At 46.7% G+C, this 21532-nt stretch overlaps 1 protein-coding gene across 3 annotated transcripts in view; it reads left to right on the top strand.

Annotated features, from left to right (window-relative positions):
- LOC147120008 (uncharacterized) overlaps positions 1–21532 on the top strand; it is a 143488-nt gene that overhangs the window by 76030 nt on the left and 45926 nt on the right. For all 3 annotated transcript variants that reach the window (XM_085985498.1, XM_085985497.1, XM_085985496.1), the window contains exons 5-6: positions 1200–1337; positions 6207–6338. In XM_085985498.1, the coding sequence (XP_085841624.1) occupies positions 1200–1337; positions 6207–6338 (270 nt within the window). The remainder of the gene's footprint in view (positions 1–1199; positions 1338–6206; positions 6339–21532) is intronic.

Genomic DNA, 21532 nt, shown 5'->3' with positions numbered 1-21532 from the left:
AAGTTACTTATATGACGCAGCTGGTAATAATTTGAATGAAGTAGATAGAAATGTCCTGATTGAATCAACTACCTTCAATGCTTAAGAGACTATGGGGGAGAAATTCGGTATCGCCCCATCTGGGGCGGTAAATTTTGAAATCCTGAAAAATTAGCGGCAGGTGCTAATGATTCACAGCTTCCAAGAAATTGGCTGTTCGCGTTCCAAGAAGGAAGTGGACAAATCAAGCGCTACCACTTACCTTGAAACACTAAAGCCGGCAGGAGGGGGGGCGGTAGCAGTGCAGCACTGCCCAATGTCGAGGGCAGCGCTGCCGGGAATGGAGGCTCCTTCCCTCCCTTAAAGGGAAGGGCCATTGCTGCAGGCTCTGCAATGAAAAGAGGTAGCTCATCGCCAACGGCACCCGCAAACCGCCACGATCAGCCCCAAACACTCTAGCAGAGCGCAGGGCTGATCGATCGCGGCCATAGAAAATAATGAAAATCTAACGTTAAGCTTCACGAGAAAAAATTTCCTCCCCCCCCCCCCCGCAACCATCATCCCCTTTAAACAACGTTCCCGAAGCATCCAGCCTCCCAAACAATGCCTGCTGCAGCTGTCGGTGTTGTCGCCCGGCAATGGTGCAGGGGGCAGAACCGAATTTTGGGTCCGGGGCACTACTGGGGCAATGCGCAGGGTGATGATGTCACGATCTCCGGACACAGGAGTTGATAGCGCTAAGGGTTACCACTGCCGCACACCTCCAGGTGAATTTAGCGGGAGTCGCTTCTTTCACCATGCCCGGGTGGTAAGTTGTTAGCGCCCCGTTATCGCCCCCGGAGGCGCTAACAGGAGGCGTTAAACACCCAAATTTATCCCCCAAAACTCCAAAATTATGAAGGTTCCAACATCAACAAGCAGGTCATGCTATTCATTAGACGAACCTCCTCTCACCATTCTCAAGAAGTCTAATGAAAGGATTTATAAAAGGTTCATATGTTTATTTAACATTCCTTGCTCAGTAGATGGTGAATCACTCGTGCTGGCAGTCATGGAATTCAAATGGCTCAGTAGTTATCTTGGCTTCCTATTTCGCAATGCATAAAATACCCTGGATCTCACTGGTCTACCTTGTTCAGTGTAGGAGGCCGTGCAGAGTATTAGAAAAATATAGACTGCATTGCTAAAAAATAATCATATCTTTCTATTTTTCAAAACAGGAACATTCTGCACAGGAATATTCTGCAAGTCTGGAATTGTCAAACATTAGCCCTTTATTAGCATCAAATGTAAATCCAGAGACTGAGGCACAGGAACATGAAACTACAGCAAAGTCCATGTCATTAGCAGCTTCTCAGGTAATTACAGAACTGCCCACAATTAGGGCCACAACTGATGAAATCAACCATGAAGCGTGTTACTGACAGGAAGGGGTCAGTGATCCATGTACAGGAAACTTCGCAATATCCGGGACCAGCGTGATGCCGATCGATGAAAACTTCCGGACAGACCAGCGCTAATGTTGAAGGATATGGAGGTTTTCATCTCCGTATCTGACAACAAACACTGTTGCTTAGCAACAGCTTGTAAACAGTCGGCCCGTACCTTGGAAGCGTCTCTGTAGCTTAGCAACAGCTTCAGAGAGGCTTTCCAGAGACTGACTGTTTAAAAAAACGCTAGGAGAAGAAAAAAAAAAAAAAAAACCTAACAAAACAGCTGCTGATTTCTGCCGTTAGATCGAGGTTTCCGGCCATACAACCTCCGGATAAACCAAAGTTTCCTGTATATTAAAAGTTGAAGGGTCGGACAGGTCTGTAGTGATTTTGTACATACACAACACAGTGGAGTTTACTTGTACCCTGGGTGTGATTTCAGAGTTTTTCGTCTTTTGGTGAAGGTTGATTTATTTAGGATGTCTCGATCTACTGCCTCGAGCCATCAAGCAACGCCAACGATAATTGGAGACGGCAGATTGAAAGGCCCGGACATCCGAAAATGCCTGGATTTTGGACATCTATGACGCTACTTAAAGGCAGCCAGCACCTCTTAAAGGGGAGGTGCATTCTGGCTGCGCACTCCCGGGAAACACTTCTGGGAGGAGCGATATGGCTGAAGTAATTACTGAGAGGGCACAGATATGTTCCGATGGTGCTTTGGAGGCGCTGCTGCAGGGAATGGACGGGAGGAGGGAGATCGCCTTCTCCCACCCAGGGGTCTGGAAGCCCTCCAGGCATCATCACCGCAGTCAGTGGGAAGTAATTGCAGGGCATGTGCATGGCAGGAGCCGAGCACCCAGGATTTGGCTGCAATGCAGGAAGAGGTTCAATGATCTCACTAGAGATGTTATGGTAAGAATGTGGGTTTCTTACTCTCTGCTCACAACTGCTCGTTACAGCCTGACTAATCACAAGACTCACAGGACATTCGGCCCAACTGGTTTATGCTCCACACAGGCCTCCTCCCACTCAATTTCATTTGATCCTATCAGCATGTCCTTCTCTTCCTTTCTCCCTCATGTACATATCTAGCTTCGCCTTAAATGGATCTATGCTATTCTCCTCAACTACTCCACGTGGTAGCTCGTTCCACAATCTATCCACTCTCTGGGTAAAGTAATTTCTTCTGAATTCCTTATTGAATTTATTAGCGACTATCTTCTATGCCTACCCTCTAGATATATCAGGGGCGAAATTCCCTACCTTAACTCCACCCGTTAGCACGGCGTTAAATCAAGAAAGCGGCAGCTGCCGCTCTTCCACCAACTGGTGGCAGGTCTTGCGGCATCTTCCATTTTGGAAGTCCTGGTAGTGCTGCATTCTTAAGTAGCGCTTTGCAAAACAAATTGCGGCATGGTAACATCAGTCAACATTCAACGCCGACTTAACGTCACCACTGCGAACTTCAACCCTAGCGTTGAGTTCAGCGCTGGGTCCTAAGCACGCTATATAAACCTAGCGTGCAAGCAGAATGACGGGCATTATTTGCACCTCTTAAAGGGACACATACATCGTTCAGGTAAGTTTGCATTTAAACCTTTGGACTGAGTTTTTTTTGATTTTATTGAAGTAGTGGCTTGCTGCAATAGATATTAAAAACGTTTTTTAAGTGTTTAGGGAGTGCTTCTGGATGCTTGCATCAGATTGTAAAGGAAAGCCTCTGAGAAGACAGAAAGTGCTGCAAATACTCAGCAGATCAGGCAGCATCCGTGGAGAGAGAAACAGATTTCAGGTCTCAGGTCGCGATGCTGCCTGACCAGCTGTGTATTTCCAGCATTTTATGTTGTCATTTCAGATTTACAGCATCTGCTCACAGAAGGAAGAGGAAGACACAGAAGGGAAAGGCACAGAAGAGGAAGAAGCTGAGGATGAAGCAGAAGAGGAGGAAGCAGAAGGAAGGATGCAACCCAGACAGCCCCTTTCTGGCCGGGATATCCAGGCCTTGAATCATCCGCCTGCGGTCCCAGTAACCACAACCCCAATTCCCCTTTCAACATTAGTCCCACACCTTACCTTCCCTCTGTTATTGACCATCCCAGCCTCCTCATGGCCACAATGCTGAAATAAAAGCCACCACAAAGCAAACTTTCCAATTCAACTTTATACATCTATCCATCTAATGTGACATCAAGAAATTAACTCATCACCCTAATGCATTCCCTTAATGACTGTCTTGTGTGTGCCTTTGCCTAACCTACTGATGTCACGCAGTGCTACCCCAGTGGCTGCATCATGACTGGCGGAAAGCTGCTGACTTTCAGTGGGGGATACTTGGCCTTGCTGGTCAACCTTGAGGTGCTGGTGGCTGGGAGTGTCGAATCAATCTTCTTCTTCTTCACTCTCATCTCCCTCTTCTTAGCCAACCACTGGCTGGACAGGCTGCATTTCTTGGGTGTGTGAAATGAGGAAGGCACAAGGGTGAAGTTGTGGTGAGGGGAGGGTGGGAAAGCAAGAAGGGCATGCCAGCAGGATAACGTATGAGGATACCAGTATCTTGTATCCTTTCTGCCCCGCTGCTGGCCAAGGGGCTCAGCCATGCCTCTGCCAGAATGGCCTGCACTAGCCTCACACACTACTCAATGCATAACCTCCACCCACAATTACTCACCTACCAACAATCTGTACCAATCATGAGGCTAGGAATGGGATATGTACCTCATGATTGGTACAGATATGAGGTACATATCTATAGAAGGCCTTTTGAAATCCAAGTATATTACATCTACTGTCTTACCCTTGTCTACTCTTTCAGTTACTTCTTCAAAAAATTCAATAAAGTTGGTCAAGCATGATCTTCCCTATTCTTTATTATATTTTTGGTTTCTAGACGTGTTTCTATATATCTTTGAGTAAAGATTTTATTAACTTTCCTACCACCGACGCTAAGCTAACTGTTCTATAGTTCCTTACTTACCCAAAACTTATATCTTACACACAGACTGTGAGCTCTTCTACCAGGATGGGCACATTTTCCAAAAAACTCATAAGACTCTCACCAACACACTCCTATCGTGTAAGAGGTGGTGCACAGCTCGAGACTGCAAATTGGCACTGGAGGAGGTAGAGCTCACCAGCACACCCTCTTCCCCCTTGAAGAAGGTGAGCTGCCTATCATTGGCAGGTGCAGAGTTGAAGCCATGGCTGGAGGAGATGTCATGCAGGGTTTCCTCACACCTAATCCTCTTTGTCCCTTCAAATTTCCAGCTCACCCTACACAATCTGCATGACTAGCTGCAGAAGATTTCACCACCCACTTCTCTCTCTCTGCTTTCCCTTCACACCACAAGCTAACCCTTGTCCCTCTCGTCATTTCATCTTCGGAGAATATGGAAGCACCTATGTCAGTGAAAGAAGGCAGCCAGCCCACAGGAAGATGCACCGTCACTCAATCTGAACCTTGCAAGCAACAGCTCAGGTACATGCACCATACGGATTTTGGAGGTTGGTTTAGAGGAGATGCCTACACGTGATGGCTCACCAGGCACAAGTACCCAAAAGCTAGGCAGGTGGAGACGATGCCACAGGTGCCAGCTCCACAGAGGGCCTGGTCGCATATTACTTCTGCTGAAGAGGACTCGGGTGTTGATTTTGAGGGCCCAGGCTACCAAAGAAGGCTGATGGGCATCTACCAGGAAATGCTAAGTGCACTGGGCATCCTGCCTGCCAGCAAGCTTGTGCACAATTTCGCTTAGCATGGAGGAGTCCAGCTCCAACCAGTGTTCCCTTTAAGCTGTGCGACTGCTCTCTGGTGCTCCCACGTAGCCGGCTCACTGGCTGTTAAATGCAAAAACCACACATGCGCAGATGTTTGAATGGGCTGCGCAGCCTGTTAAAGGGGCCATGAGGCCCAAAAAATATTAGAGGGAACATTGGCTATAACTTGTCCCAAGGCATCGCACAGAGCATAGAGACCATTCTGTCCAGTATGTACTGAGTGGTTAGCTCCATTACCAACATAGCATGTAAAATCTGGCAGTTGAAGAAGGGTTGCCGTGGCTCAGGAATGTGCCGGAAGAAAGGCAGGTGTGACCCCAGGGGTGCAGACCAAAAGCCATGCTGGGATTCCCTCTGTTCTTTTTAGATGTTCTGTAACAATACCTTTAGCATCTTGCCTATAACGTAATTAAGTTAAACTAACTTGAGTATATACTTTTCCCTGCATAGTTAATAATACCAGCTTTTTCTATGTTTTTATTTGATCCAACTAAAATCATTTTTCTGTCTTGGTCCTCACTGGCATCAATAGACTGATGATTTAAAAGCTGATCATTTTATAGTCGTTTGACCCCTGTACTGCTGTATGACAGATGGCATCCTAGTTACTTACATGGCGCAGCTGATAATAACCTGAGAGAAGTAGATAGAAATGTCCCGAGTCAATCAACCACCTTCAACACTCAAGGGACAAAACTCCAAAACTATGAAAGGTCCAACGTTAACAAGCAGGTCATTCTATCCATTAGACAAACCTCCTCTCACTGTTCTCAAGAAACTTAATGAAAGGATTTATAAAATGTTCATATGTTCTCAGTTAACATTCCTTGCCCAGTAAAAGGCAAATCACTTGCGCTGGCAGTCATGAAAATCAAATGGCAATCTTGGCTTCCTATTTCGCAATGCATAAATATGCCCTGGATCTCACTGATCTGCCTTGTTCAGTGTAGGAGGCAGTTCAGAGTATTAGAAAAATATATACAGCATTGCTAAAAATAATCATATCTTTCAATATAGAAATATGCAGGAAGACGTCACAGTCTGGATTTGTCAAGCAGTAAAGCTTTATTCGCATCAATTAGAAGTCCAGAGACTGACGCAGAGCAAGATAAAACTACAACAATCTCCGGACCTTTCTCGGGTTTTAAGGTAATTACAGAACTGCCCAAAGCTGGGGCCACACCTGAGGAAGTCAACTGTGAAGAGAGTGACCGACAGGAAGGGATCAGTGATCCATGTGTATTAAAAGTTGAAGGGTTGGGACAGGTGTGTAGTGATTTTGTGCATACACAGCGCAATGGACTTTATTTGTACTCTGGGTGTGATTTTGGAGTTTTTCCTCTTTTGGTGGCGATTGATTTATTCAGGATGTCTCAATCTACTGACTCAGGTCATCAAGTAACGTTGGTATCACCAACGATAATTAGAGATGGCAGGTTAAAAGGCCTGGACATCCAATCACGCCCGGAAACAGACACGCAGGGGGTGGGGTGGACATTGCACACAACTGTTGTAATAGACTCAGGCAACACGTAATATTCATGAGTGAGGTGTGCAGCCAGCGCTATCCGTGCTGCTCATTGGCGGCACGCCCGTAAGGCGGGTTTGGGGGCCTGATTTCGGACATCTATAATGCCACTTAAAGGCAGCCAGCAGCTCTTAAATGGGAGGTGCCCTTCTATAATATGGTGGCTAAAATGATAAGACAATAATCTAACTGTGGCTTAACCAATGTCTTGTACAAGTTTAACAATATCTCCTTGATTCTGTACTCTACGGGCATGATCTTGCCAGCCCTGGGGAGGAGGGTATGGAGGCGGGACTGCCAGGAAAATGGCAGAATCTGGGGGCGGGTGCCCAACCCACCTCCGTGCCATCTTGCCAGGAGGCGGGTAGCTGACCCGCGCCGGGTCCCGTCTCCTTGGAGGCGGGAAGGGGATTAGTGCCACTTATCTGTCTGTTAACAGGTAGTTAATAGGCAGATAAGAGGATTATCCCCATTTTACCCACACAAGTGCTGGCTTCCCGAAGGCACCAAACCCCGCCAGGGTCACCGAAGAGAGTAGTGGGTCTGCGGGGGTCGGAGGGGTGCAAAAGTGCACTGTGAAGGTAAGTGATGGGTACAAGTGTGGAGAGGTGAGTATGTGAGGTAAGTGGAAAGTGTTAGTAAAAGTTTACTTACCTTTGTTTCTTCCTGCAGGCTTCAAGAGTTGGGTATGCGGAGAGTCTCGCAGAGATGACAGATGGCCGCTGCATTCTCCAATGCAGCAACCATCTAATTTCTGCTAAATAAAGAGGCTTGATGAGTCTTGAATTCAAGAACTCATCAAACTACAGAGAATGTCAGTGTTTGACAGCTTCACAGAGACGGGGGGGGGGGGGGTGGTTAGGAGGGGAGGAAGGAGTAGAATGAACATCCTGTACTTTTGTAAGAGGCAGGAAAGATAAAATGTTGCAAATGGGAATGGCAAAAATCATACTGCATGAAAAATGGGGGCAGGGATAATTATCTGAAATTGTTGAACTCAATGTTGAGTCCGGCAGGCTGCAAAGTGCACAATCGGTCTCTGCACTTGCTTAATATCTGTTACATCGCCAGCTTTTTCCAGTTCTGATGAAGGGTCCCAGACCTGAAACGTTAACTCTGTTTCTCTCTCCACGGATGCTGCCTGGCCTGCTGAGTATTTCCAGCATTTTCTGTTGTTATTTCAGATTTCCAGCATCCGCAGTATTTTGCAATTAAATTCATAACTAATCTGCGGAAGCATTGGGGTGAATTTTAACGTGGTGGAGCGGATGGATTTGGGTGCAATGTGGGGTCAAAACTAGGGAAATTGACAGCGTGTTGAGAAGCCAGCTCCACCCCACCGACTTCCAGATTTCACTCCAGCGCGATAGGCTGCATCCGAGTAACCCCCTCAGGAGAGGAGGGTTACTAATTGCTCAATCAGAGCGATAGTTATACAGATTTTTGAGATTAACGTCAGGTCCACAGGTTTTCCATGGCTTCCTGAAACTCGCCAGTGAAAGCAAGGCGAATACACAGCGGCAATTGAGGGGGCTGAATCAATCTCAGTGAAAGATGGTAATAAATACTCAGTACTCACAGCTGCTTTCTTACCTGCTTGTGGGAAAGAGTTTGTTCACAATACTTTTGCTGGTAGTTGACATTCTGCACTTTGGAGGTTTCTTCAACACTTTGGAGGTTTAATCTATCACATCAGGATAGGTGCCACTTATACAGCTTTAGATTGGACCTCAGATGAGGAGCAACATGACCAGCAACAGCACCAGCACCAGATCTGTAGCTGCACACCACAGAGGGCAGTACCAGAGAGGGGACCAGCAGAGGTGCAGCTCGCAGGAGGAACTACCCGTGACACAGGGTCTACAGGCAGAGGTTGAGTTTCTTTGACATATCTGAACACCAGTGTCTCAGGAGGCTCAGATTGTCACATCAGGTGGTACAGACATCTGCAGCCTTGTGGAAGAAAACTTGCTCCCTGCTGGACCTGGTGGCCACGCATTACCAATGACTGTCAAAATCATCACCGCCCTCTACTTTTTTGAATTCCAGGGCTCTGTCGCCGACATATCCAGGATCTCCCAGTCGGCAGCCCACAAATGCATAAGACAAATGCCTTGTTTGCAATTATGTGACCTTTGCCTGTGATGATGCCAGTCAGAATGAGCAGGCACTTGAGTTTGCAGCTCTGGCTGGCTTCCCACAGGTGCAGAGCATCATCGACTGCACACACATGGCAATCTAGGCACCCCCAGAACAACCAGGAGTATTCATCAACCGCAAAGGCTTCCACTCCATCAATGTGCAGCTGGTATGCAACCACAAAAAGATCTTTATGCAGGTGTTGTAATGATCAGTAACCTGTCCTTCTGGAATGGTACACTAGGTGGTGCTGTATGTATATAAGAGTGGGCTACCCAGGATGCACTACGCTACCCACAAGGCAGCAGTCAAGCTGGATGCCTCTACAGATACTGTACCTAGTCCACATGTGCTCAATAAAGTGTCTAGCAAAAGCTAACTGTTCTTAATAAAAATGACTAGTTATTAATGAACATAACACGGTACCAGGATTGGTAAGATCTGCTGAATATTGTGCAACATGACATAGAGAATTTGAAGCCACCAGAACGTTTGAAACTCACAGGAAATGTCGACTACAATTGGCAGACTTTTAAACAACAATTCGAACTGAACATTGCTGCCATCGGGTACGGTACGAAGCCAGATGCAAGGAAAATAGCGTTGCTGCTCACGGTTGCAGGCCCACAGGCGATAGAGGTATTTAATACATTTGTATTTAATCCAGAGGAGAACAGAGGAAAATTAGACGATGTGCTAAAGAAGTTTGATACACATTGTTCTCCCAAAAAGAATGAAACCTATGAGAGGTACATCTTCTGTTCTCGGACACAGCAGCAAAATGAGACTTTTGATAGCTTTATAACTGATCTGAAACTGAAAGCACAGGCATGTAATTTCTCTGAGCTCAAAGCATCCATGATTCGTGACCAGATTGTGTTTGGTATTCATGATAAAAAAAGTCAGGGAACGTCTGTTGAGAGAAACCGAACTAACATTGGAAATTGCTGTGAAAATATGCCAAGCCAGCGAGCTAGCTCGAAAGCACGCAAAGACTTTCAGTGAAATCAATAATGATGCGATTGTAATGAGTGATAATGCTGCTGTCGGTGCTGTGTCCTACAAGGGGAAGAAACGTGGGCAGAACAGAAATGAAAAGCAATCGGAGGATGAAATTTTTAATTGTAAACGCTGTGGTTACAAACACCAGTTAAGACAATGCCCAGCGTTTGGAAAATGTGCACAAAGTGTAATGGAAAGAATCACTTTGCCAAACAATGCTTTTCAAAAGTAAAAACAAAGAAAGGGCAACGAGTTAATGTGATTGAGGACACTGATTTAAGTGAGACATTTTTTGTAGGAATGGTGTCATGTGACAATGTCAAAAATGATACAGAAAATGTGCAGCCCTCAGATATGGACAATGCTGAACATAAAGTTAATGCAATAAAAGAGGACAAATGGATGATCCCACTGCAGGGAAATGGAGCATTAGTTACATTGAAACTAGACACTGGGGCAAAAGCAAACTTAATCAGTATGAGTGACATTAAAAATATGAAAGAAAAGCCCAAAATACAGAAAAAGTCAGTACTACTGAAGGACTATAATGGACAGAAAATAGATAGCTTAGGTGTATGCACACTCAAAGTGACAGTCAAAGACAAAGTGCATCATCTCATGTTTTCTGTTGTGGCTGAAGGACTTGATTCACTACTGGGTGACAAAGCTTGTGAGGACTTAGAACTGGTCAAGAGAGTCTACTGTATAAACTGTGCCATAAGCAAACCAGATGACTCGGTGGATTCTGTAGTGAATAATTTCCAGGGTGTGTTCAAAGGATTTGGAGTTCTACCATTCACTTACAAGATCCAGCTAAAGGAGGATGCTCAGCCAGTGGTACATGCTCCACGAAGAGTTCCAGCACCCCTGCGTGACTGGCTCAAGAATGAACTGGACAGAATGACCACACTAGGAGTCATCAGGAAAGTTGAAGAGCCAACAGACTGGGTTAACTCCATGGTATGTGTAAAGAAAAAGAACAATGATCTAAGAATATGCATGGATCCAAAGGACTTAAATGCAAACATAAAACGTGAACACTACCAGATTCCCAAGCGAGAGGAAATCACCAGTGAAATGTCAGGTGCCAGACACTTTACAAAGCTCGATGCCTCACAAGGATTTTGGCAACTAAAACTGGATGAAGAGAGCATCAAATACTGTAGCTTCAACACACCATTTGGCAGGTATTGTTTCCTCAGAATACCTTTCAGGATAATATCTGCACCTGAAATCTTTCATAGAGTGATGGAACACATAATTGAAGGTCTGGAAGGAGTTCGGGTCTATGTTGATGACATCATCATCTGGGGCTCCACACTGAAAGAACACAATGAGAGACTGACTAAAGTGCTACAGAGCATACGCCGGAATGGACTGAAGCTCAACAAAGCCAAGTGTCAGTTTGGCATCCAGGAAGTTACTTTCCTAGGAGATAATCTATCTGGTAAAGGAATAGAGCCAGATATGGAAAAAGTAAACGCCATACTCAAAATGCCCCGACCCACTGACAAAAAAGGAGTGCTACGCATCATGGGGATGATAAACTTCATTGGAAAGTTCATTCCTAACTTGTCAGCCAAGACAGCCTGTCTGCGAGACCTGCTACGTAAAACAAATGAGTTCGCATGGACAGAAAGACATGAACAAGAGTGGATAAACCTCAAAACAGTGCTGACAACCACACCTGCACTCACCTTCTTTGACCCAACAAAAAGAATCAAAGTGTCAACGGATGCATCAAAAGATGGCCTAGGTGCGGTCTTGCTACAAGCAGAGGGTGAAGACTGGAAGCCTGTTGCCTATGCCTCCAGGTCTATGACTGATTCTGAGTGTCGATACGCCCAGATTGAAAAGGAATGTCTAGGCTTGGTAGTTGGACTAGAAAAGTTTCATGGCTACATATATGGACTTCCCACCTTCACAGTTGAGACAGACCACAGCCCATTGGTTGCCATCATTAAAAAAAACCTGAATGAGATGTCTCCAAGGATTCAACGACTCATGATGAAGCTGCAAAGATATGACTTTGAACTGATCTACACACCAGGCAAATACATAGTGTTAGCAGATGCACTATCCCGAGCACCCACAATGAGTCATGTGAGCTCTACTGAAGAAGACGTGGATGTTCATGTGAGTATGGTCACTGCTGCGCTGCCCGTGTCAGACACAAAATCAAAGCAAATAGCAGAAGAAACAGTAAAAGATACAGGGCTAGATTTTCAGTTGCTTGCGCCAGCAGTTAGCGCCTTAAGAGAAGTGATTTTCGGGCGCTTTTCGTGTAGCGCCCGGGCGCAGCGCAGTTTGCGCCCTGCCCCAAATTAAGTTGCCCGTTAGCGCCGGCGCAAAGTTTAGCGGCCGCCCGGATGCGCGCGCAGAAAATGACGTCACATCCTCGTGCAACGCCCTTTGGCCGCCCCGAATCCAAACTTCAGTCGGACCGCCCCATTCTGCGGCTGGCGTCCAGAGCGTTTGTTAAATGGAACGCAACACACCCTGGGGAGCGCAAATTAAAGGGCACTCCTCCTGCACTATAAACGGCAGTCTGCATGTGTTGTGTGGAAGGATCCAGTGTGTTGTTGTGAACGGTGTATTTATGTTTCCGGCCACCACCACCACCACCACCACCACCTCCACCACCACCTCCACCTCCACCTCCTCCTCCTCCTCCTCCTCCTCCTCCTCATCCTCATCCTCAAAAAACACATGCACCCTTCCCCTTTAAGAGCTCACTGGCACCAGAGTGTCTGCCGTGCGCTGCGCCCGAGCTCGGGCGCTGCGCTCTGCACCGCCGGCTTAGTGCCTAAAGATAGTAGTGGAACGCCTCTTTTAGCGCTCCACCAACCTCTTAGGGCGAAGCCACTGAATTTCCGGCAACGGGGCGCTACTTTGGGGCGGGCGCTAACTTCGGGCGGGCGCTAAGGTTAGCGCCCCAAAACTGTCTATACTGAAAATCTAGCCCACAGTATTACAAACAGTAATAGAGAACATTCATCATGGTTGGCCAAAAGGTTCCTGTCCAAAATATTTTCACATAAGGTCAGAATTGAGTGTCGCAAGTGGACTATTACTAAAACAGAACAGAATAGTCATTCCACAGGCTCTACGTCAAGACATGCTCAAAAGGATTCATGAGGGACACCTCGGAATTGAAAAATGCAAAAGGAGAGCAAGAGACACTGTTTATTGGCCTGGCATAAATAAGGACATTGAGAACATGATAGGCAAATGTGAGACATGTCAGAAACACCAAAACAAACAAGCAAAGGAACCAATGATAGTAGCTGACATACCAACAGCACCATGGCAAAAGGTTGGTATGGACCTTTTTCATTTGAATGGTAAAGACTATCTAATAGTGATTGACTACTATTCTAACTATCCTGAGATGGCGCTGCTCTCAAGCACCACAGCAAGCAGTGTCATAATGCATGTGAAATCCATCTTCGCCAGACATGGAATTCCCAGGATTGCCATTAGTGACAATGGTCCGTGTTTCAACTGTAAGGAGTGGCAACAGTTTGCAGCACATTATGACTTTCAACACATCACATCCAGTCCTTTGTATGCTCAGTCAAATGGTAAGGCAGAGAAAGGTGTTCAAGTTCTCAAGCAGCTATTGAAGAAAGCGACAGAAAGCAAGTCTGATCCTTATCTCGCCCTGCTGAGCTACCGAGCCTCATCTTTAGACTCTGGTTCTTCACCTGCTGAACTCCTAATGGGTCGCAAGTTGCGTACCATGCTACCCTGCTGTGCAAAAGAAAAGCAGGGTAAGGAACAGACAGAGACTTCAACTGTTAAAGCTGAAACAGAAATCATACTATGACAAGTCATCCAAAACTCTGAAACCATTGACAAGGGATGATGTTGTCAGGATTGAGGATCCAGATGCATGGAACAGGAAAGCTACAGTTCTTGAGGAAGTAGGACCAAGGTCATACACTGTTAGAACTGAGGAAGGACAGATTCTCAGGAGGAACCGCCGTTCCCTCCTGAAAACACAAGAGACTATCGAAGAGCAAATCGATGACAATGCCGCAACTGAATCTTGGCACTCACCACCAGAACAATCTAACACAAATACACATACAGGCTCTCATGAAAACACATCAGACTTACCTGTGCTGAGAAGATCCACACGTGAAGTAAAAAAGCCTGACAGACTTAACCTTTGAGTACAAAGAAAACTACATTGAAAATGTATTGACTGTTGAAGATGTTTATGTTGTTATTGATTGATATTGATTGATACTGATTTTGTTTAACCTCAAAGAAAGGGGGATGTAATGATCAGTAACCTGTCATTCTGGAATGGTACACTAGGTGGTGCTGTATGTATATAAGAGTGGGCTACCCAGGATGCACTAGGCTACCCACAAGGCAGCAGTCAAGATGGATGCCTCTACAGATACTGTACCTATTCCACATGTGCTCAATAAAGTGTCTAGCAAAAGCTAGCTGTTCTTAATAAAAATGACTAGTTATTAATGAACATAACAGGTGTGTGCAAGATACCCAGGCAGCTGCCATGATGCTTTCATCCTGCGGCAGTCCAAGCTCTCTGATGTCTTCGGACCTGCAAGCATACTTAAGGGGTGACTTCTATGTGACAAGGGATACCCACTTCAAACTTGGCTCATGACACCCGTCAGAAACCAGACCACTGAAGCCCAACAGTGCTACAATAAATGCCATATCACCACCAGATGTGTGATTGAGCAGGCCATTGGCATGCTGAAGATGTTCTTCAGGTGCCTAGACTGATCTGGAGGCACCGTTTGTAAAGTCTGTGGGTTGTGCAGTTAATAAATACACAGACTTCAGGAGTAACAAACAAACAGGTCTTTACCATTCAGAGGTCAGGGCGAATCTGCCCCAGTTATCCTGCCACAACACTTATATACTGGTGTGGTCACTGTCGGTATTACAGTACACAGAAGCCAAACAAATAGTGCCACACCTAAAGTAGATCTCTTAAAGGTGAACGGTTACATTCAATAGTTCCCTTAAAGGTAGACGGGTACATACACTACAGTCCTCCCTTTTTAGCTTATTACTTACAGAGTCCCCGTTAAACATACATATCTTCAACTTCCTATAAAACAATTTACAGATATAATCTCGGTGGGAACAGTTCATAGATTCAGTCTCTGATCTTGACTCGTTCCGAACAGCATCTCTTTGGTGTAGCCGGTTCACATGGCTAGCGTGACTCCTCCATAGCCCTTTTCTTGACGTAACAGCTTGAACTTTCGTCCTGTTGAACCAGCAGTGCGGACTTTTACAACCAACTGGCTGTCTTGATAATTTCCGGTTTTTCAACTAATTTAGCTCCTTTCGTAGTGTCCCGCCTGAGATGGTAGAAGTGATAATATTTTAGACGGTTATTATCTTCTGCTTCTTCTTTTTCTTTTCTGCCTTTTTGAAACTCTCGGAGCTCCTTTCTCGGCTGCCAGCTGTAGCGCCATCAACTCTCTATGTTCCTTAAACCTTAAGTGCTTCATCCGGATTTCAGCACTTTGGGAGTTTTCATCACAAACTGAGCAGACCAGATCCTCGTAATATTCAGTGTCACTCAACAGGTCATGGTAATTTTCGGGGTCGTCCTGAGTTAGGCCAGTGAGAGGCCCTTCTACTTCCTTCTTATCCATCTGGACGTTAGCCGACGGTGGTTCCTTCCCTAACCATCTTTCTTGAAAAGACTTCTTCAAACATTCATATTCATCCCGCTCTTCCTGGGTTGTCTGCCATTCCTTCACTACTGACCTCATTTGTGAGTTCAATACCTTCCCTTCCATCGGGGATTGCGTTATCAGGCTATTTAATCCTTCTACTGAAGCAGCTGTTTCAACATTCTTCTGTTCACATTGACGTGATTCAACGAACTCTTCATAGAGTAAACTGTAATACAAAATCTGTGTTGCCACCTCAGTTATTTCCGTAACTTTTGGGAGCTCCGAATTCCTTCCCTTTGAAGATTGAAGCTCGTGTTCCCATTGTGGAGTCTTGTCTCTCAGCATGTGAAGGAGTTGGCTGACCGTTAACTCTTCCACGGGGACTCTGTGGATCAGAGTCTTCTCCATTTCATCCACCTTTCCCTCCAATGCTTTCACCTTCCTTTCCTCTTGTACTTTGCTTTCAAGCGCTCAAAGAAGTTGCGCCTTGATGCTCCCTAGCTCATGTTCAGGGCCCATTCTTACAGTCTCTGTGTTTCTTACAGTTTCCTTTCCTTCCACTGAAAGGATTCCCAGTTGAATTTGTTCTTCAAGTCGTTGAACCTCGGTCATTGCCGCCTCATATTTGACTTGGGTTTCCTTCAATATTTTTATGAGTTCTTGGACATCTTGTCTTTCATGTTCTGCCATGTCTTTCACCTCTAAATTCTCATCTATGGATGGAACTTCTACCGATGAGTCTGTCTTGGCCTTGAGCTCATCAAGAATTTCCTGCAGCCTTTGGACTTCTTGCTCATGTTCAACCTTTAGTTGTTCATATGCTTCTACTGAAACTAGCTTTTCGGAGGTTGCCGAGTTAATCCCCTCCAGAATTGTAGCCTGGGCCTGTTCATACTGTTCTTTCAACTTCTCACACTCTGCTTGTAAGGAGTCGTAGAGAAGAACTGGAATAAAATCCTGGCTTCCTGAAGATTCCTCTTCATTTGCTTCTTTCGCAATTTCCTGTTGGAGTTCAGCCAAGGCTGCTATGCTATCTGCCTCTTGAAGTCTCACTGCCATCAAATCTTCTTTATTCTTGCAGTCTATCTCAGCCATTTTCCGTTTACTTTCATTTAACTGAGTGAGTAGACCCTTATTCTGGGCTGAGAGATATTGCACCTTCTCATGTAGACCATAGCACTCCTTCTCTGCTCGACATAGCTGGTTACTGCTGATTTGGTTCTGTGTTTCAAGTTCCAACATCCTTTGCTTAGCTTCTTTCAGTTTCGCCCCTATAAGCTCCTCTTGCAACATGGCCACATTATTCACATCAGGTAAAGAAGCGTTTCTCTTTTCCATGTCCAAGATTTTTTTCTGCATCTCTTTAAGTGCACACTGCGATTCAGCTTCTCTTAACCTTGCCTGCACTAGCTCCGTCTCCAATTGCAGAACAAAATCCTCAGTGTAGCGTGGTTTGCCTTTATGCTGTATCTCTAGATCATGCAAATATTCTAACTCCTGAACATCATAAGGGAGATGTGATCGGTAATTGGTCACAATGGCTCTATGGTCGCTCTCTGCTTGAGCCAGCAGGTTCTGTTGTCTTTCCAGACTCTCCCATTCGGTGTCATAGAATTTTTTCATTGTTTTCATCTCTTGTACGAGACGGTAACTTAATTGTTCTAATTGTTGTCGTACTTTGAAATAACGTTGAGTTCGAGCCCGGTGTTCCTCCGTAATGCATATGTCTGTAACTTGAACAGACTCAGAATTCTCTGTCTTTATGCACGCCATCGTTTTTCCAACCTTAGTCAGTGAGTTCATGTTAACCTTGTTTTTCACACGTGGGCTGGACTTATCGTCTTCCGGCTCAGAGTCTGAGCTGCTTGTCTGCACCGAGTCCTCACTCGTCATTGCTTGTAGGTAGTGCCATTCCATGTCTATTTTCTTGATCCACTCCCGTCCTAGAAGTGGTGGTCCTCCCTCAGGTAGTACGTACAAGTTCATTCTTGGGTGTACTTTACCCCTATCTCTCACCTTGACTCTTATTTTTCCCATGGGGTATACTTTATGCCCCGTGTATGTCTGCAATACGAACTTGGTATCTCTTAAGGGTATGTGTGGGAATAGCCGGTGGTAATCCCTTCGATTTATGACTGATACAGCTGATCCAGTGTCCAACTCCATTTTCACTTGGACTCCAGCTATTTTTAGCATGACCCAGATAGTTTGTAGGTCAGCTTCCTTACTCACATGGTGGATACTCAGACTACCCAGCTCCTGGCCGTTTGGATCTGAGTCTGGATTCTGTTCGTCTGAACTCTTCTCAGCCCCCTTGTATACCTTGTTGTACTTTTCTCGTGATGGCTTCCTTTGGTTGTTGGTCTTCTTCCCTGACCGGCATACCTTAGCGATGTGACCCAGTTTGCCACATTTCCTACATTCTTGGTTCTTAAACCAGCATTGATTCTGGTCGTGTGTTGTCTTCCCACGATAGCATTTTGTTGTACTCGAGGTAATTTGGTCCACCCCGAGTGCCGCCGCCTTGAGTTGCATTTCCGCCGTTCCTTTCGCTGCGGCTTCGTGTGATGCGGCTATACGGACAGCCCTGTCAAGTGTAAGGTCGTTCTCTTCGAGTAGGCGCTTTTGCGTCCCTTCCTTGGACAATCCGCCTACGAACTTGTCTCGCAGTGCCTCTGTCAGATTCCCTCCGAACTGGCAGTATTTCGCTAGCCTACGCAGTTCGACCAAGCATTCTGCGTTGCTTTCGTCTTTCCGTTGCGTTCTTGCATAGAATTTGAATCGTTCAGCCAACATCAATGGTGTGGGGTTCAAGTGGTCCTTCAGAACAGCCACAATCTCTTCGAAAGACTGATCCGCCGGTTTAGCTGGTGCTAGTAAATCCTTCAAGAGCCCGTATGTCTTTGCGCCCATCGAGTTTAACAATGTTATCGCCTTGTCGTCTTCCTCTATTTTGTTGGCTTCACAATAGATCTCGATGCGTTCCACGTACGTGGCCCAGTCTTCTATCTCAGAATTAAAATCGTTAATATTCCCTCACTTAGGCATCTTCCTTTCCTTGGAGCAGCACAGTATTTCTTTAAGTATTATTTATTATCTGTTTATTTCTAAAATGGCGGTTTTCCCGCGAAAATGGCGGTTTCCCGCTTTTCCCTTCTCTCTCTCTCTCTCTCTCTGCCCACTTCAATGGCAGTTAAGATGGCGGTTTTTCCCGCAAAAATGGCGGTTTCCCGCTCTTCCTTTCTCTCCCCGCCCACTTCAATGGCGGTTTCCCGCCTCTGTCGTCTTCTCCGCCTAATGGCGGCTTTCCGCGTTTCTTCCTGGTGGAAGGGGTACGCTTTCCCCACAGCGGACAGGTTCAGCCGCTGGGCTGGCTCTCGCACAGCTCCCCTTACTCGGCTCTGTCTCTCTCTCCCGCCCGCACGGCTCTACCGGCGCTGGGTACACCCCGTTAACGGAGGACAGTTCAGCCGCTGGACTGGCTCTCGCGCAGTCTCTCTCTCCGTACCCGGCTCTGTCGCTCTCTCCCCCGCACGTTCGGTTCTACCGGCTCTGGGTACCCCGTTGGTGGAGAACAGTTCAGCCGCTGGACTGGCTCTCGCGCAGTCTCTCTCCCCTTGTTCGGCTGTGTCTCTCTCCCCCTCCCGCACGTTCGGTTCTACCGGCTCTGGGTACCCCATTGGTGGAGAACAGTTCAGCCGCTGGGCTGGCTCTCGCGCAGCCTCCTTTGCTCGGCTCTGCCTCTCCCACACGCTCGGTTTCAGCGATCCGCGGCTTCGTCGCCGCCTGGATCTTTCCCGCCGATCGCGGTCCGGCTGTCACCCGACGCCGTTGGACCCGACTTCTGACCGGCTCAGCTCCCCCTCGACCAAGGTCGAGTGCTCTGCCCTTATCCTCCGGATACTTCTACACCTTCCCCTACTCACAGTCTCTTCGGCCGCCTTGTTCCCTGCTGATTGGCTCACTCCGTACCGTGGTAGAAGGGTAGTCAGTGCCTGTTGCAGACGGAAGCTTTTATTGCTAAAGTCTTCCACCTTTCTCTTGCTGCAGCCTCGTGTTTTCTCCCAGCAGAACGACGAGGGCGGTTGCCTCTCTTCGACGCTCTTCTTGCTTTGGTAGTCTTGCCGCAGGGTACGATCGGACTCGTCGCCACTGTAAAGTCTGTGGGTTGTGCAGTTAATAAATACACAGACTTCAGGAGTAACAAACAAACAGGTCTTTACTATTCAGAGGTCAGGGCGAATCTGCCCCAGTTATCCTGCCACAACACTTATATACTGGTGTGGTCACTGTCGGTATTACAGTATACAGAAGCCAAACAAATAGTGCCACACCTAAAGTAGTTCTCTTAAAGGTGAACGGTTACATTCAATAGTTCCCTTAAAGGTAGACGGGTACATACACTACACCGTTCAGTATGCATCAGCCAGAGTCTTCAGAATGGTCGTGATTTGCTGTGTCTGCACAGCATTGCGCAACAGCGAGGCTTGGACCTGCAGGAGTAACAAGGCGAACAGCTCAGATCCTCCTTGGACCATTTGGAGGGGTAGGAGGAAGAAGAAGAGGAGGAGTAAAAGAGGATGCTGAGGGCAATGCGCCTGGATGCCTTTATTAATGCAAGGTTCACTTAAGTTGCACCAGTGGACCCATGACACAAGGAAATGCAACAGCCACTCTTCCTGCCCTGCCCCCTCTCCCCAATGCCACTAACACAAAGCAGTCCTGCAACTAAGCAACCACCCGTTGAACATCCCCCACTGGTCCCTATCAATTCATGTCTTCCCATTCATCATCAAACAAGTTAAAAGGCTACTTACCAGCCAAGAATGGACAAAACGGGAAAGTGGTGAAAAAGAATGACATTTATGTGGGCTAAATAAACAACAGAAACTTATCAACACAACATTTTCAAAGACACCCATGTGCATACCCTTGTGCAACTACAAAGCCTTCCTTTTCCTGCTACTCCTATGTGGTGCAATCACTGTGGCTTCAGCAGAGGTGGAAGCAGGCTGCTCAGATCTCTGTTGTGACTGCTGAGATGCTCTTGGCCGATGTCCTCTGGGATTTTGAGCCCGTGATGGTGCTGCCAAAGACTGCTCCACCTGCACCTGTGCAGGGGCAGACTCGGCTATCGGGAGACGAGACAGCATGTGGGCTACAGACTGGTCAACATGTGCATGGACTCTTGATTGGAACATTTGATATTCCACGGCGCCGGCCACTCTATCATGGAAGAACACATCATCTCATTGGCCTGTGACATCAACCCACTCATGCTTGAGGTGGACTCCTCCATTCTCTCTGCAATCGTGGTGAGTCTACTTTGAAGGCCTGTCACTGCATCATACATTATCTGCTACTGCTCAATGATTCTCCTTTTCATCGACGGCTCCCAGTCTACAGAATCTGTGTCCAGCTGAGCAGAGCTTGGTGAGGGCTACGCCCTCCGATGTGGACTCTCCACTTCTGCCCCTGTCACCACCATCTGCTTTTGCTCACTTGTTAAGTGTGAATCACCAGGTGAAAACATAACTATCTGCCTTACTGATCCCACCAAAGTGCAAGTATCTGAGCTGGTGCGCGGATGTGAGGAAGTGTGTGGAAAGAAGATATGTGCACCTGCAAGGTAAGTGGGTGTGAAGAGTGCTGTGATGGAATAGGCTTGAGAAGGCAGAGTGAGCTGGTGGAATGATGTGCACAGCAGGATGCAGGTGAATGTGCCACTCTACTCACCTTTCCTGACCTGCTTCCTACACTGAATCCAGGAGCGTGCCACTATGCTCCTGCTGGTGACCTCCTTTGCCACCTCAAAACACGCCCTCTTGGTTTCAGCTGCAGGTTTCTTCCTGCCATTGCTAGGGAAGAGTATCTCTCTCCCACTCCTCATAGCCCCCAGCAGCACATCAGGGAGGCGTCAGTAAAACAGAGCGCAGCCTTTGAGCGTCTGGCCTACTTTGTGAGACTTCCTCTGCTCTTCCTGCCAACTCCAACTG

The sequence above is a fragment of the Somniosus microcephalus genome, chromosome 4 (genome assembly GCF_052327205.1).
Source record: "Somniosus microcephalus isolate GS21.2 chromosome 4, FLI_Smic_1.0, whole genome shotgun sequence".
Lineage (NCBI taxonomy): Eukaryota > Metazoa > Chordata > Chondrichthyes > Squaliformes > Somniosidae > Somniosus > Somniosus microcephalus.
The sequence above is the reverse complement of the archived record's forward strand: the minus strand, read 5'-3'. Positions and strand labels throughout refer to the sequence as shown.